Genomic DNA, 18394 nt, shown 5'->3' on the forward strand with positions numbered 1-18394 from the left:
ATATTAATTTCTAGGATGTAGCAACAGTTTTTAATTGGTAAAACATTGAATGCTGTATGTACCTTGTATTCCCGTTTTCTTGATCTGCTTGTTCAAGCAGATCAAGAAAACGGGAATTAATTGTAAACAATGAAAACTAATTGTTTCTATGCACTGATGATGTATACTGTTATTTTCAGTACGAAATATCTGTACTTTCATTTCATTAAAGTTAATTACTGTGGTTATTGTGTAATTTATTGTTTATAGTCATATCGCAGGTACCTTTAAAGATTAAACATAAAGAAAAAGCTATTCTAAAGGACAGCAGTGGAAGGGATGTAATAAGCAGAACCAAGACTCAAACTCTATTCAACCCTCCTCTGATTTTTGGTGTAATCAATTCTATCCTCCTAGTAGATGTTTTTATTGGAGAGGCATGGCACCCTACATGATCATTTGTTGTTATACCTTATTCAGGACAGGATCCTATTCATGGCATATTAAGAAACACTCACTCACAATCATTTGATCATCTATAGTATATCTACTAGAGTATGATACTTCACCTGACTTTCACATTGTTTAGATGTTTCCAGCCAAATGACTAACATAAACCTGATGTTTATCACACCATTCCTGGGATTCCGTTGCTAATGGACATCTAGCTCCCACTATCATTTCTCCACTGGAAACTCAGGTCAAATTTTGTGCACATCACACAAACCTGAAAGGGACAATCTACTGCCTGACTAAACATAAAATCTACTGCCTATTGATACCTGATACGTGCATTATTAATCATATGCTACTGGTTGGTTCTATTTAGAAAAGGACGTAATATTCTGGTCACTGGATGTATATAAAACACAAACAGGCATATGTTTACATAATTTTTGGGCAAAAGCTTGAGAACGACAACCACCTTCCTTGAGTGCACTTATGAGCAAAGATTTGTAGCATGACAGTGAAAAAAGGACAGAGAAAAACGTGGTTTTCTTAAATGCAAAGTAAGAATGGAGTATTTTTTCTCACCACTTCCCTGGAATTCCAAGAGGATCTAATAATAAAATAATATACTGATAAAAGAAGTTAGTGAATTAGCAAGAGAGAAATGATAGATTCTTAAACAAGAATGAATATCTGGATGAAAAAAAAAAGCCATACCTCTCCTTCAAACAGTGTTTTTCCTGAAGTTTCCTGAGTGCTTCCACTTGCCCCCACCACATCTCCAATCTTGATCCACCGCTTGTCTGCCACACTCCACTGATGAACTGAAACTTGATTTCCATCTCTTATGAGTTTATTTTGTCCATCACGCTTACCTATATAAACATAATAATTTAATTATTATTGTTATTATTAAAACTTCCATGGAGTCAAGAACTCATACCAGCTGTCATAGCTTCTCTTAAACTCATTCACACTACATGCATTCACCACTTCCATAGGCAAATTATTAACCATGTACAAACAACTTTCATGGATCTCCCCACCTTCCATATAATGAAAACTTTCATCAACTGATATTCAGTATAGATTGAACAAGAATGGGTTAAGGACAAATTCCTGGGGCACAACAGTGATCACTTAAATATGCAAGGTTCAAAACCCAATATATATGCCACTTTCTGTCCACCAGCCACCTGCTTATCCAAGTCAACAGTTTATATTCTAATCTCATATCCTCCAATTTATGCAGTTTTCATCCTGATAAATGCCTTAGCAAAGTCTGACAGTATCACAGTACATCCATTCTCTTTATTCAACTCAGCTGTAATATTAATATGAGCAAACTGCTAAGACATGATCTCTCTTTAGTAAACCTATGATGTTCCTTGCAGAGTATGGCTTGCCTATCAACCTATTTCTGTATGCAGGATTCTTACAACTTCTCTAAAATCTTCACTATCACTCCAACAGGGTGATGATGCATTCTTTCCATTACTATGGAATTTTTAATGAGCCTAGGACAGATTACAGAACCATATCAAGAGCCTAACCAGTTTAGCTGAACATTACTTCCACATACATACTGATATCCATCTGTTGCTATTGCTAAATTCTTATTCAGGTTATGCAACAGCTCTAGAACCTCCTTCTCATGCACCTTTATCTCTTCGTTCATTGTAATGGTAACACCACAATGATTTATCCTTACTGAAATGGTTTTCATACAAAGGAAATGTTCTCCAAACAATGAGAAAGTGCCAATAATCACTTTGTGGAACTCCTGTTGACTTATGGTCATATCATTAAAAATGGGAAGGGAGGTCATGAGTAAGTACTTTGTGTGTGTGTGTGTGTGTGTGTGTGTGTGTGTGTGTGTGTGTGTGTGTGTGTGTGTGTGTGTGTGTGTAGCAAGTAGGATTTTGTATAATTTGTAAAGCTCTTCACCTGGTTGAAGAGCTTTACAGATGACGCATGGGTAGTCTGAGTACATGGTTTGTTGAAAGTGTAGGATGAATGAAGTATACTATTGTCAGTGATACTGTGGACAGGATTAATAGTGACAGGGTAGGTTGTTTATGTATATGAAAGAGAGGGTAGGTGATAGACCACAGCTCTGAGGTACTCCTGCACTGGTGACAAAGCTTGAAGAGAGGGCGCCATCCACCATGCCATGCAGTAATAACCAGAGAAATATAGCTGAAGCCCTGGAAATGTCAACAGTGACAGCGCATATATTTTCCAAACCATTCCTTGGCATGTCTCCTCAGCTTTTATCACTCACTAGTGGAGACATGCCAAGGAACGGTTTGGAAAATATATGTGCTGTAGCTGTCATGCGGTCAGCTACAGATCTAAATTGGCAAAATCCATACTGGTGGTTATTACTAATTAACTGGTAAGCCTCTAGGTAGTGGAGATATTGAGTGATAACTTTATTATTTTAGAGGGGAATGAAGTGATGGCAGTTGGTCAGCAGACTTTTTATCTCTCCTTTTTTTGAAACAGACAACATATGCTTGCTTCCATGCATTGGGATAAGTGCCAGCTGAGTAGAGAAGATTGACAAAGGACAGATGTAAATTCTGAATTACCTCAGAATATAATTGGAGATGCCATTGGGATCAGAAAACGTTTTAGTGACCAAGTAGTCTAGTATTTTTCTGATGTCTTTTTGAAAAACTATAGGAAGCATATCGGTGCTGAGTTTCTAGTAGTTTCTGAGTTTCAGCTTCAGTCCTCTATGTAGGGGGTTGTAGGAAAAATAGTTGGAATGCAAACATTAAAATCTTTGAAGAAGATTTCACTATTAGCAAAGATGAAATGGAGAAAAATTAAGATTTAAAGAAAGGAAATCAAAAGTTCAGAATGATTTGGTGGTATAAGGATAGCAACAGAAAGAAAAGCCGAACGAGAAAGATTTTTAGCTAAAGAAGATCAAAAACAGGTTATATAAGTCAGAAAATCTCTGTCGCAGTACATCATGTGTATATCTGACATGGTATGTCACGATATATTTGACAAAAATGACATGTCATTTTTGAAACAAAAAACAAAAGTCAAAGCATGTGTAGGAAAACTGAGATGAGTAAATACTTAAAGATGAAATTTGAGTATGTTAGGTTTTGTAGATTGTATATGGAAATCAACATTGTTGAAGTTAAAGTAAATAATAACGTGTGTGTACAAACTAAAAAAAAAAACTTGATCAACCAATCCAGCCAAGTGAATTTGAAAGGTTTGCATTTTTCTGGATGTAAGCTGTTTCTGTTTACTTGCCTTTTCCTGGTTATTGCTTAAGTCAAAATTGAGAGTGACATGGAGTAATGGATTTTCTATTCATACTCATCAGTGTCTCCCCACATATCATTATCAACTCCTCCCAGATGTACATGGCAAAACAGATAATCTGAAATAAAACAGTACATTGTTTTCATAACTGTTTCACAGCTGCATCCCTTGAAAGGAAGAAATGTTCAGTCACTCCATATGTGACAAAAGTAAAAATCTCACTCATATTGCATGTTGGGAAGAAAAAAAAAAAAAAAAAAAAAAAAAAAAGGAAAAATAAACTGAAACTTTGTGACTAAAGTCAAACATGGTTTTTGGTCACCGCAAGCATCCAATAAGCAAAGTGGTGGTATTATATAGGAATGAAACTTTTCTACCAGCTAGTGCACTTATTTATTCTTATAGCAAAAAGAATATAATGCAGCTATTCCCCTGTCTAGTCCAGAAAGCCAATCCAGGGCCTCATCAGTCACCTCATGGATGTCTTGGAGGTTACCATGAAATTGGCACTTTGGGCAATCATTCACAATATGAGTGATCATCTGGGCTATGAGGGATGAGTGATCATCTAGGCTACGGGAGAATAGTCGCAATAAGGGTGGTCTGACAGTTTTCATTTGTGTAGAGTAGGATAGCCACATCTGCCCTGGTAATTCTGATCCTGTTGACAGATGACCAAATCTTCCTAGAAAGAGCAAAATCAGACTGCGGAGCACGGGGGATCTTCAACTAGGAAGCCATTTGTTGAGAGATTGTTGGACCAGTGTTCTCTCCACGTGTCAGATGTTAATGGTAAGGCAGCAGAAAGATAGTTCGTCCATACACCAGAAAGGGTTTCTTGATTTTAAGCAAAGACTAGGTGGATTTTTGAGAGTCTGGTGCAAGGGCAGGAGCAGGTTGCTCATTACTTTATTAAATTTTTTAATCGAGGCTTGTCTTCTCCATATATTTGGCAATGTTGGATAGGACAGGCAGCCAGGGGAGAAGGGTGCATCTCAGTGTCCTGCTAATTGTGCTCTTGGTAGTTTAGCTGGGTATTTATGATGTTAGTGCATGTACAGTGATGAACCATAATAAATTTAGTTTAATCCTTTATCCAAGTGTGAGCAAACAAAGTTTGCACCTGAAAGTATCTTCAGGACTGGGGTAAGGTGGTACAACACCGGGCAACTCGCAGCAAAGGTGGACCAAGCTAACATCACTCCTATCTTAGTATCGCCCATAATGCAAAGCACATCTCCTTGCAGATATATATAACGTTATGCATTAAGGGAAGGGCCACTACCTAGACTAGTTTCGACCTTTATTGAGATCTCTTCAGGAGCCAGGCCCAGAAGTGGAGGTACAAGGCAGAAGCAACGGCAAGGTCATCTTTACCTACAGGAGTTGCCAAAAGGTTTGCCACCTTTTTATTAAATTACTCTGGATTTAGAGAAAGATGTTGAAAGTTTATTTTTCACTTGGTTAGACTATAATAAATTTAGTTTAACCCTTTATCCAAGTGTGAGCAAACAAAGTTTCCACCTGAAAATATCTTCAGGACTGGGGTAAGGTAGTACAACACCGGGAAACTCGTAGCAAAGGTGGACCAAGCTAACATCACTCCTATTGAAGTATCTCCCATTAACTGTACCCCAGAGAATTGGCCTTTTCTCTGACAATACATCTCAATTCTTGCATATGGTGTTTTACAACTAGATAGTTCCCTCTGGTACAATAGATATTAACTGGTGGAATGTTGCCACGTTAAAGAAGAAATAAATAGTTATTTGTGTTTTTTTACTTTGATGATGCCTTTCTTTAACAATGAATTGTCAAAAAAAGGCATCATCAAGGGCATAAAAAAAAAAACTACCTAATAGTCAAAACTATAACATAACCAGATGTTTTGATGTGTTCTGCCTCTGTCTTAGAGAGGTGCACAATGTCTGAAGTATATAAACAATACAATATGAAATGACGTTTAATGTATAATCAACGAAAGTATTCTTCTGAAGATATATAATTCAAGAAACTGGAGAATAAGTTGATGCCTGGTGTAGAAGAAAAATATTTCTGAAGGTCACTATAACAAGTTCACAATAGCATTGGAAGAAATGCTAGTGCTCCTTATAACTATTTAACATATGAAAAAGCAAAGAACTGTTCAAGAAACAACTGCAAACAGAGTAATTAAATTTATTTCATACGAACCATAATAGTACAACAGGTACAATAACAGTACAATTATCATACTACAGTTTAGAACTGATTCACCAATGAAAAACATTAATGCCCTTTTAACAACTGTGGGAATTTATACTTCAGATGTGTTAGCACAGACACTGACAAACATGGCATCTACAACAATAAACTAAATAAAGAGAGAAATCACAGATGCCATATAACATGTACAACTTACCTCTATCCAATCAAAGATCTTTCTATTACTTTGACTCAATATACTAAACAAATCCGTTTTGAATGTCGCATTAAAGAGAATGAAAAATCAATGCAATATGGAAAATTACTAGTGAACCTTTAACTGGTAATTAAATGTAATGAACAAAATCAAAAATAAAGAAAATAATACCATCATACCATGTGTTTAATACATCATCATCAAATTCCTGCCATGTACCCTCAAGGGGGTGTACAGGATATGATAGTACTACATGAAAAAAATCATCATTACTAACTTCCTATCTACAATTTTCCTCCAAATCAGTCTGTTACTTGTCAAGGCTTCAACATTATCAGATCTTATATTTCTATCATCTAAGGCACTTTGTACCGTATCAATCCACCTATATCTTGGTCTTCCTCTGGGTCGTTTTCCTGCCAACATGGCAGAGAACACTTGTTTTGCTAATCTTTCTTCGCCCATTCTGTTTAAGTGACCATACCATCTGAGATTAGCTCTGCTAATGCATTCTTGGATGTTGACAATGTCAAGTTATTTCCTAATATCCTCATTTTTAATATAATATTGCCATTGATCCCATTTCTTCACGCCTCTAATCTTTCTCAGGACTCTCATATCTGCAGTCTCTAGTCTTTGGTCAAGTGTTTTACTTCTGACCCAGCTCTCAGATCCATAAGTTAAAACTGGTTTGAACACCATCTTGTATACAGCTAATTTAGTGTTCTGACTAATTTCTCTCTTATTCCATATGAATTTATTCAATTGACTTCCTACCATATCAGCTTTGCTGATTCTGTTGTCTATTTCTATATTTAATTTACCATCTTCAGTAAAAATCGTGCCTAAGTAGCTGAAATGTTTCACTTGTTCCACAGGTTCTCCATTCACAACACAGTTGACATTTTCAATGATTCTGCTTATTTTCATTGTCTTTGTCTTTTTATTGCTGACCTTCATGCCATATCTATTACAACAGCTATTCAATTTAGTCAGAAAATCTTGCAGACTTGTAGCGGATTTATTTAGAAGTATAACATCATCCGCATAAAGCAAAGAGCTGACATTAACATCTCCAATTTTGATATCATGTTTAATACCACTTTCCTTTATAATGTGATCCATATAGATAATGAATAACAGAGGGGATAATGTACATCCTTGTCTCACACCAGATTTAACATTAAACCATCTTCCTGTACTTCCTTCAATTCTAATTGCTGACTTACTACTCAAATAAAGACTATGTATTGCTTGACATAATGCCCCATCGACACCATATAACTGTAGCGTATTGAATAGCTTCTCTCTTGGCACCTTGTCATACGCCTTTTCCAAATCGACAAAACTTAAATACAGATCTCTGTTATATTCCCATGCTTTCTCGACTATTTGTCGTAAAGTGAAAATCTGATCCTGACAGCCTCTATTTGGCCTGAATCCAGCTTGTTCTTCACCAAGCTTCTCTTCCACAATCCTTCTCAACCGTTTCTCAAGTATACTTGCATAGATCTTGTCAGGAACACTCAGTAGGGAAATACCTCTATAATTCTCACATTCAGTTTTATTTCCCTTTTTATATATGGGTACTATGAGAGCTCTACTCCAATCATCAGGAATTCGTCCCTCTGTCCAGGCTTTCTGAACTATGCAGTGCAGCTACTGTAAGACTCTTATACCACCATACTTCAGCATTTCTGGTCGAATATCATCTACTACTGCTGCCTTTCCACATTTCAAGCCTTTGATGGATTTTTCTACTTCAAGTATGGATATGTATTCCTGACTGCATGCCTGGTCAGTGTTTTTCACAACTGCACTGTCATCACTGCTTGTTTCATTTAGCAGTTTTTCAAAGTAATTACTCCATACTTCAAGGATATCTTTTTCTCCGGTTTTCATGTCACCTTTATCATCTCTAACTCCTTTTACAGCACTCTTTCCTCCATTCCCAAGCTTCTTCAACAACCTCCAGAATATTTTGCCACCTTCTTGATATTTATTTTCTATATTCTTGCCAAAGTCCTCCTATGACTTTTGTTTAGCTAGTTTTACACAGTGTTTAGCATTTTTTCATTTGTCTCTGTATTCTCTAAGAGAACAAGCTGACTTATTTGACAGGAACTTTTGATATGCTTTCTTCTTTTCTTTCACTACCTCTTTAACTTCCTGTGTTCACCAGGGAGTTCTGATTTTTTTATCCTTGCAGACAACCTCACCACATGCCTCTCTAGCAGAATCAATCAATGTTTCCTTCAGAGTTTGCCACTGAATCTCCAAGGTTTGATTCCTGTTCTCAAATTCTTTTATTTTTTCTTCAATAATCTTTGTGTATTTTAGTCTACAATTCACATCTGAGAGCTGCACAACTTTTATTCGCTTTAAAACTTTCTTACATGTTATTCTTTTCAATATGAAATTCAATTTTATCCTGCTCAAGACTAAATAGTGATCACTTCCAATTTCAAATCCTCTGTACACTCTAGGGTCCTGCACCAGGGAGAAAACATCACTATCAACAATAACATAATCAATGAGACTTTTCTTATTCCTAGCCTCTTCTCTCCAGGTGAATTTGTGCACATTTTTATGTTGGAACATGGTGTTAGTAATAACCAGTCCATGTCCTGAGCAAAAATCCAACAGATATTTGCCATTATTATTAGCTTTGTTCTTTTCTCCAAATTTTCCCAAAATATTTTTGTATGTCTCACAATCATTTCCTCCTCTGCTATTTAGATCCCCAACAAGGACCAACTTTTCATTTTTCATTGTGTCAGTGGCTTTTTCTAAAGCCTCAAAAAATTCCTCCACTTCTGCCTTAGTAGAACCTTCTGTGGGACTATAGGCACAAATAAGTCTCATTGTCCAGTTCCCCATTCTCATATTTGCCCACATTACTCTACTTGAGACTGACTGCCATTCAAGAAGATTAGCCTCGTATTTTGTGTTGAATACTATGGCTACTCCTTCTTTTCCTTGATTGTCATTGCCTGAATATAACATTTTGTATTTATTGCTCAGAAAGATCTCACCAGTTTGTCTTTTTTGTTTCAGTCACTCCTATTATGTCGATCTGGTACTTATCTAATTCCTCAGCTAGCTCCATTTCTTTGCCATTCAGGCTTCTTATGTTGATAGTACCGATCTTTAACTCTGGTGATGTTGAGTTGGGGTTGGTTTTCAGATTTGTTCCAGTAGCTGACTTTTCGCTGTTCGCCCTGGTTCCCTGGCAAAAACAACGGGGGCCTTGTTTAACCGGGCAACGCCCCAGCCGGCATGAAATTTTGTCATGTTGTACCATCATTTTTTATTTTGGTTTAACCAATAAGAATACAATTTGGTCGGCTAAATCCCAAATTGCCAGCCCATCCTCGTTCGTTCAGTATCCAGGTAGATACCCAACAGGGTGCACCACGAGAAGGTGAGGATTGGACATTAGGTCAGAAGCCCTGGTCGGTTCTCCGCATTCCTTTAAAGGCTATGTTGAGGTCTCCTCTCAGTTATACAGCTTTGACCCTTAAGCACCCTGTGTTTATCACATTATAGTATTAATATACTATAATATATTAAATGCAAATAGTGGAAAATACAGTACATGATCCACTGTTGTAATAAAGCTATGCAATACTGAAAGATGTGCTATTTACATAACCGTGGAAAATGGCCAAAATATGCTCATCATAAAGAAATATCATTCTCATTACATCATCATCAACCAAAAAAAACCTATATTTAAAATTATTCTACCGGCCACTGCATACAAAAATACGCAAAAAACAGCCTCGTTAAAAGAAGTTTATTACATTGCAATTTTACTGCAAATGAGATGCCAGCAAGTTATAATCATCCCATGACATGAAAATTCTGAGTGGTATGGCAGAAGAGAAAATTGTTAACGGAAGGTAATAACAGAAAAACATATTTGACATAAAAATATTTTCTAGATTAACTGGGATGTGCAGTTAATTGAGGGGGGGGGGGGAGAGTAAAGAATGATGGACGATTTAGAAAGCTGGTTGATCTTACCCAATACAGGTAACCCTAGTATAATGCGGATGTTAGGTTCCATAGAAATGCCGCATTATATAAATCGCGTTGTGCAAGACTCAGATCACATATAAAAAGTAGGGTTAGGTTCCGAAATCGTTTTTTTTTCCCTTTTTTAAATATATATAAACCACAATGACATACCCAACAAAAATATATTTTTATTTAATTCAGGTAATTCATGTAAGTTAAGAAAACATGTAAACTATGAAACAAATACATAGTATAAACTTATAAAATTACAAATCATACTTAAACTTCATTGCACATAATGCATAAACGTTTTAGGCAACATAAAATAAAAGTGCATATTTTAATCGTCATCGCTGTCTTCAAAACTAACATTTCGTAGGTGTTGTTTATTTACAAGTGCCATCACTTGAAATCACTTGGACAGTATTTGTATAATTCTCACTGCATACTTCGGCTGGTTTAATTATCAAGAAGTCAGTAATAAAACCTTACTTACCACTATGCTGCAATTTTTTTATTAAGTTCACGATATGTAGCTAAACAAATATCCAATTATCTTGTGAATTTTCTGGGACGCTCCATTCAGGGATCGTTATCCCTCAATGCAAGTGAATGGTGTCTCTGTTTTCCAACTTATGGTCATGGGTTCAAAATCCCACTGTAGCATAGATGTTGAATATCTTTAGGTGGTAGATGAATTTCATCATCATCAAATTCCTGCCGTGTACCCTCAAGGGGGTGTACAGGATATGATAGTACTACATGAAAAATTTACATCATTACTAACTTCTTATCTACAATTTTCCTCCAAATCAGTCTGTTACTTGTCAAGACTCCAACATTATCAGATCTTATATTCTATCATCTAAGGCACTTTGTACCGTATCAATCCACCTATATCTTGGTCTTCCTCTGGGTCGTTTTGCTGCCAACCGGGCAGAGAACACTTGTTTCGCTAATCTTTCTTCGCCCATTCTGTTTAAGTGACCATACCACCTGAGATTAGCTCTGCTAACGCATTCCTGGATATTGACAATGTCAAGTTCTTTCCTAATATCCTTGTGTTTAATATGATATTGCCATTGATGCCATCTGTTCATGCCTATAATCTTTCTCAGGACTCTAATATCTGTGGTCTCTAGTCTTTGGTCTACTGTTTTACTTCTGACCCAGCTCTCAGATCCATAAGTTAAAACTGGTTTGAACACTGTCTTTTATACAGCTAATTAATGTTCTAATTTCTCTCTTATTCCATATGAATTTATTCAATACTTCCTACAATACCAGCTTTGCTGATTCTGTTGTCTATTTCTATATTTAATTTACCATCTTCAGTAAAAATCGTGCCTAAGTAGCTGAAATGTTTTACTTGTTTCACAGGTTCTCCATTCACAACACAGTTGACATTTTCAATGATTCTGCCTATTTTCATTGTCTTTGTCTTTTTATTGCTGACCTTCATACCTTATCTATTACAACAGCAATTCAATTTAGTCAGAGAATCTTGCAGACTTGTAGCGGATTTATTTAGAAGTGTAACATCATCCGCATAAAGCAAAGAGCTGACATTAACATCTCCAATTTTGATATCATGTTTAATACCACTTTCCTTCATAATTTGATCCATATAGATAATGAATAACAGAGGGGATAATCCTTGTCTCACACCAGATTTCACATTAAACCATCTTCCTGTACTTCCTTCAATTCTAACTGCTGACTTACAACTCAAATAAAGACCAAGTATTGCTTGATATAACTGCAGCGTATTGAATAGCTTCTCCCTTGGCACATTGTCATATGCCTTTTCCAAATCGACAAAACTTAAATACAGATCTTTGTTATATTCCCATGCTTTCTCGACTATTTGTCGTAAAGTGAAGATCTGATCCTGACGACCTCTATTTGGCCTGAATCCAGCTTGTTCTTCACCAAGCTTTTCTTCCACAATTCTTCTCACTGTTTCTCAAGTATACTTGCATAGATCTTGCCAGGAACACTCAGTAGGGAAATACCTCTGTAATTCTCACATTCAGTTTTATTTCCCTTTTTATATATGGGTACTATTAGAGCTCTACTCCAATCATCGGGAATTCGTCCCTCTGTCCAGGCCTTCTGAACTATGCAGTGCAGCCACTGTAAGACTCTCACATCACCATACTTCAGCATTTCTGGATGAATATCATCTACTCCTGCTGCCTTTCCACATTTCAAGCCTCTGATGGCTTTTTCTTCTTCAAGTATGGATATGTATTCCTGACTGCATACCTGGTCAGTGTTTTTTTACCACTGTGCTGTTAAAACTGCTTGTTTCATTTAGCAGTTTTTCAAAGTAATTACTCCATACTTCAAGGATATCTTTTTCTCCCATTTTCATGTTACCTTTATCATCTCTAACTCCTTTTACAGCACTCTTTCCCCCATTCCTAAGCTTCTTCAACAACCACCAGAATATTTTGCCACCTTCTTGATATTTATTTTCTATATTCTTGCCAAAGTCCTCCCATGACTTTTGTTTAGCTAGTTTTACACAGTGTTTAGCATTCTTGCATTTGTCTCTGTATTCTCTAAGAGCACAATCTGACTTATTTGACAGGAACTTTTGATATGCTTTCTTCTTTTCCTTCACTGCCTCTTTAACTTCTTGTGTCCACCAGGGAGTTCTGATTTTTTTATCCTTACAGACAACCTCACCACATGCCTCTCTGGCAGAATCAATCAATGTTTTCTTCAGAGTTTGCCACTGAATCTCCAAGGCTTGATTCCTGTTCTCAAACTCTTTCATTTTTTCTTCAATAATCTTTGTGTATTTTTGTCTACAGTTCACATCTGAGAGCTGCTCAACTTTTATTCGCTTTAAAACTTTCTTACATGTTATTCTTTTCAATATGAAATTCAATTTTATCCTGCTCAAGACTAAATAGTGATCACTTCTAATTTCAAATCCTCTGTACACTCTGGTGTCCTGCACCAGGGAGAAAACATCACTATCAACAATAACATAGTCAATGAGACTTTTCTTATTCCTTGTCTCTTCTCTCCATGTGAATTTGTGCACATTTTTATGTTGGAACATGGTGTTAATAATAACCAGTCCATGTTCTGAGCAGAAATCCAACAGATATTTGCCATTATTATTAGCTTTGTTCTTTTCTCCAAATTTTCCCAAAATATTTTTGTATGTCTCACAATCATTTCCTCCTCTGCTATTTAGATCCCCAACAAGGACCAACTTTTCATTTTTCATTGTGTCAGTGGCTTTTTCTAAAGCCTCAAAAAATTCCTCCACTTCTGCCTTAGTAGAACCTTCTGTGGTACCATAGGCACAAATAAGTCTCATTGTCCAGTTCCCCATTCTCATATTTGCCCACATTACTCTACTTGAGACTGACTGCCATTCAAGAAGATTAGCCTTGTATTTTGTGTTGAATACTATGGCTACTCCTCCTTTTCCTTGATTGTCATTGCCTGAATATAACATTTTGTATTTATTGCTCAGAAAGAGCTCACCAGTTTTTGTCTTTTTTGTTTCAGTCACCCCTATTATGTCGATCTGGTACTTATCTAATTCCTCAGCTAGCTCCATTTCTTTGCCATTCAGGCTTCTTATGTTGATAGTACCGATCTTTAACTCTGGTGATGTTGAGTTGGGGTTTGTTTTCAGATTTGTTCCAGTAGCTGACTTTTCGCTGTTCGCCCTGGTTCACTGGCGAAAACAACGGGGGGTCTAGTTTAACCAGGCAACGCCCCAGCCGGCATGAAATTTTGTCATGTCGTACTATCATTTTTTATTTTTGTTTAACCAATAAGAATACTATTTGGTCGGCTAAATCCCAAATTGCCAGCCCATTCTCGTTCGTTCAGTATCCAAGTAGATACCCAACAGGGTGCACCACGAGAAGGTGATGATTGGACATTAGGTCAGAAGACCTGGTCGGTTCTCTGCATTCCTTTAAAGGCTATGTGGAGGTCTCCTCTCAGTTGTACAGCTTTGAACCTTAAGCACCTCCCAATATAAAACTGCTTTGTTCATTGGAGGCCTGAAGTGGCTTGGAAAAGTAGCATGTAGTCTTTAAAGCAGTTTCTAGATTTTCTAATTTTCAGCCCACCTGCAGCAGAAGTCCAACCAGAGGTTTAGATTTCATGGAATTGGGGGGGGGGATTCACAAATATATAAACAAACATTCATGTTTGAAATTAAATTTTACAACTTCAAGTTTAGTAATAAAATATCTGGCTTGGTTTAATAGTCATTAATATTATATACAAGTAGATTATGCACTAAGAACCAGTATCTTCTTCAGGGTGGTAGTTTAAGAAAGAACTACAAATTAAAAACAAAACTTAGGTAGCGGGCTTCATGGTGTATAGTGTTTGCAGAGAGCTCCCAAAGAGAAGTATTATTTTGAGAATAAATTGGCAATATTGATTTAATCTTGATGTTCTATTGTTTGTTTTTGGTAGTTTGGTGTGTCTGTGAGATTTTTGGTGTGATTTCTAGTAGTATTTAGTAGTTTTCTAGTAGTTACAATTGATAGTATAGCACATGGCGGCATTGCGACGAAAAACAATGGCGACCAAAAATTTGCTGTCTTTGCTCAAAAACTTGAATGTTAAGGAATTCATCCAGTGTGATATGTGTGGTATGTATGCATTCTCAGAAGAGGCTGGAATTTGGATAGATAATGATAGTGGTGGGAGAAAGTGCCGAAAGTGAGGAATTGTAGTGTGGGTCAGGTTGTGAGATAGTTGTTGTAGAAGAAAGCCAGAATGTGAAAGTAAATAGTGGTTTGACAGTAAACTGTGATGTTGTACAAGATGGCAATGAGAGCGATGATGAAAGAGAGAGTGGAAGTAATTATAGAGAGAGAAAATGGTGTGAATGATGAAAAAAATGAGAAATTAGCTGTAATGAGTGAGATCGCACGGTTACGCGGCATAATACAAAGGCGAAGCAAGAGTTGGAGAGACTGCAAAACTCCTTCCCGAATGCCACGGCAAACGGAAATTAACAAGTGTAAGAAAGGAAAAATAGGTGTATGATTGGGAGTGTTTCAGTAATGAAGGAAAGAGTGTTGTACGGTGACGTGTTAGTAAGAGGTGTGATAGATGCGAGTTTAACTAAATCGTACTTACTGGGTGCGAAAATTAAGGATGTAAGTGAGAGCATTAAAGTGCAGAAACAGAGGGTGAAAGAAATGATAATCGTAGTGGGAATGAATGATTTTAAAGGAGATAAATTTGAAATGAGAGAGGACGTGAAGGAATTATTAGAGGTAGCGAAAGAAAAGAGTGACAGAGTTAGGATAGTGAGTCTGTTGCCGCAGTATGACAGAGAAGAGTTTAGAAGGAGGGCCATTATCGCAAATGACTTTATGCGCAGGTTATGCAGACAGTGTGCTGTGGAGTGAGTTTGATGGGCGAAAGGACTTGTACAAGATGGATGGCTTACATTTGAATGGATTTAGTGTGCGAAGACTGAAAAAAAGTGTTGCTGAGTGAAGCGAGAGTGGATGCAAAAATAAGGGAAACTTGAACTATTAAGGAGGGGAAGAAGCGGATATGCAGACATCAGTAAGGCAGTTGAGTGTAAGAATGCTTATAATGTACCCAAGCCAGTACGAAGGACAAGAAATCAGAATGGGATAGTTAGTATAACACATCAAGATAGGGGTGGGACAAATGGACCTCTGCATTTCATGTATACTAATGCCAGGAGTATTAGGAACAAGAAGGAAGAATTTTTGGCCTTGGTTGGCTCTTCCTGGCCACAGGTTATTGGCATTAGTGAAACATGGCTGACAGAAGATGACATAGTCAGTGGGATTGAATGTTAGGGTATAGTGTGTTCAGGAGGGACAGAGGAGGAGGAGTGTTACTGATGATAGCTGATGAACTGCAACCAAGGAGAATAGAAGTTGTATTGCAGGATAGTGAAAAGAGCTCATTTTAGGCTATTTGGTGTGAGATTGAGACTAACGGAACAAAATGTATTGTTGTTTCTTATTGTTTCTTAGCCGAATAAGAAACTCAAAGAGTTTCATGCCGAATATAGAAACTATGTAAAGTTCGGCAATTCCAAGCATAAGCATCCTTTTATATGGATACCAAATATGGGATATAATATCCCTTAACTTAAATAAGTTGATGTCGCGAATTGAAGCCTTTGGCTCTTCATTATGATTAGTAATTTAATAGGACACCTCTTGGCACTTCTCATAGAAGGGATGCAAGTTCTGTTCGCTACAAACTTGGTATTAACTTGGTCTACCTACTCACTGATGAGACCTCAAAAAAGGTTGAAACTGGTCTGGGTAGTGACCTTCTCTCATAATGTTGAACAATAATACCGCTCCTAGGAGTTAAGTTCACATTATGGGTAAATATCAAGAACAGTGATCGGAGCTTGCTCCACCCTTTGTATGGGTTGCCTCAGCTTGCACTATCCAAGTATTTGCTTACACTTGAAATCGCCGAACTTTATATAGTTTCTATATTCGGCTAAGAAACAATATGGGATATAATATCCCTTAACTTAAATAAGTTCATGTCGCTGAATTGAAGTCTTTGGCTCTTCATTATAATTAGTAATTTAATAGGACACCTCTTGGCAATTCTCATAGAAGGGATGCAAGGTCTGTTCGCTACAAACTTGGTATTAACTTGGTCTACCTACTCACTGATGAGACCTCAAAAAAGGTCGAAACCGGTCTAGGTAGTGACCTTCTCTCATAATGTTGAACAATAATACAGCTCCTAGGAGTTATGTTCACATTATGGGTAAATATCAAGAATAGTGATCGGAGCTTGCTCTACCCTTTGTAGAGTTGCCTTAGCTTGCACTACCTTCAAGGGTCAGTTGCTGCTCTATCCAGGTATTTGCTTACGCTTGGAATCGCCGAACTTTATATAGTTTCGATATTCGGCATGAAACTCTTTGAGTTTCTTATTCAGCTAAGAAACAATATGGGATATAATATCTCTTAACTTAAATAAGTTCATGTCGCCGAATTGAAGCCTTTGGTTCTTCATTATAATTAGTACCATACAGGTGTTTCTAGGATTTCATGTTCTGGTGTCTACCTTACACAGGTGTAAGACAAGAATATGGAAACATGATAGACAAAAGATTCATATACGTGCCACATTGTATCAACAACTGATTGAATTACTGTCAGTGACTGAAACGGATTGCAGAAAAAAAAAAAAAGGTGGAAGTGCTATATTAAAGTCAACTGTATCAGAGGTTTAATTAAATAGGATTTATTGCACATTTCTTTAGTCTTTAAAAGAGCTCTTTCAATGTTACTCTTTTAAAGACAAAAAAAATACCTGGTTCTAGGAGTACTTCTTTCCCAGGAAGTTCTTCAATTTTAAGGTCTCCTATTTCTCCTGATGGTACAGCTGTTTTTGTTATTTCATGTTCGAATGCTTTTTGTTCTTCATCAGGTGCATACAACTCCTTATGCCAAGTAAAAACTCGTGCTACTCCATCACTGTAAGAATAATATGGATTACTTTTCAAAAAAACGATGGATTCCAGTATGAAAGCAACTAAGAAATTAGCTCTAATCACTTATGTATTAAATAATTTAAAACTGTACAACATTTGCTCAATTCATTTTCACCAACTTAGGTAATTAAAAGTCACCTATTATTAACTCTTTGTATCATTAACCATAAATGCTAACCAAGAAAATTACCTCTAAAATTCTAACACATTAAAAACAAGAGCATATAAAATTGCTATTAAGCATATTACCCAAATTCATCCTAACACAAATTTTATTTATGAGGGTGGGCTGAAAAGTTCTCGGCCTGGATCATAGATAGCAACACCATTGGCAAGATTTTTTTTTTTTTCTAAGTTGGCACATCTGTCATAAGAATCCATGTGAAATTGCAAGTCATTCTATCAAGTAGTTTGTTTTATACAGCTGTCTGAAGCAAAAGTGTTGCCTTAGTCCCTTGAAATGGATAAAATTGAGTATTGTGCAGTTATAAAATTCTTTGTAAAAGAAGGTTTAATTCCAAAAGAAATTCATTTGAAATTCATAAAAGTTTATGGGTGCTCTTCTCCTTCATTTTCAACAATTAAGAAATGGGCTGCTGAGTTTAAATGTGGCCATACCAGCCTTGAAGATGATCCACGTGAAGGACGTCCAAAAAAGTGTAGAAATCATTAATCAAGTGCATGATACGGTATTGGATGACCGAGTCAAAGTGCGTGAGCTTGCTGAGACTATAGGC

At 36.7% G+C, this 18394-nt stretch overlaps 1 protein-coding gene across 1 annotated transcript in view; it reads right to left on the reverse strand.

Annotated features, from left to right (window-relative positions):
• Positions 1 to 18394, reverse strand: part of Plap (phospholipase A2 activator protein) — a 162593-nt gene that overhangs the window by 68506 nt on the left and 75693 nt on the right. Inside the window, exons 5-6 of the mRNA XM_090410020.1 lie at positions 17477 to 17640; positions 1147 to 1304 (exon numbers count right to left, since the gene is read on the reverse strand). Coding sequence (XP_090266146.1) covers positions 1147 to 1304; positions 17477 to 17640 — 322 coding nt within the window. The remainder of the gene's footprint in view (positions 1 to 1146; positions 1305 to 17476; positions 17641 to 18394) is intronic.

Source organism: Typopeltis vanoorti, chromosome 20, assembly GCF_054136105.1.
Source record: "Typopeltis vanoorti isolate ZY-2024b chromosome 20, IOZ_Tvanoo_1.0, whole genome shotgun sequence".
Classification (NCBI taxonomy): Eukaryota; Metazoa; Arthropoda; class Arachnida; order Uropygi; family Thelyphonidae; genus Typopeltis; species Typopeltis vanoorti.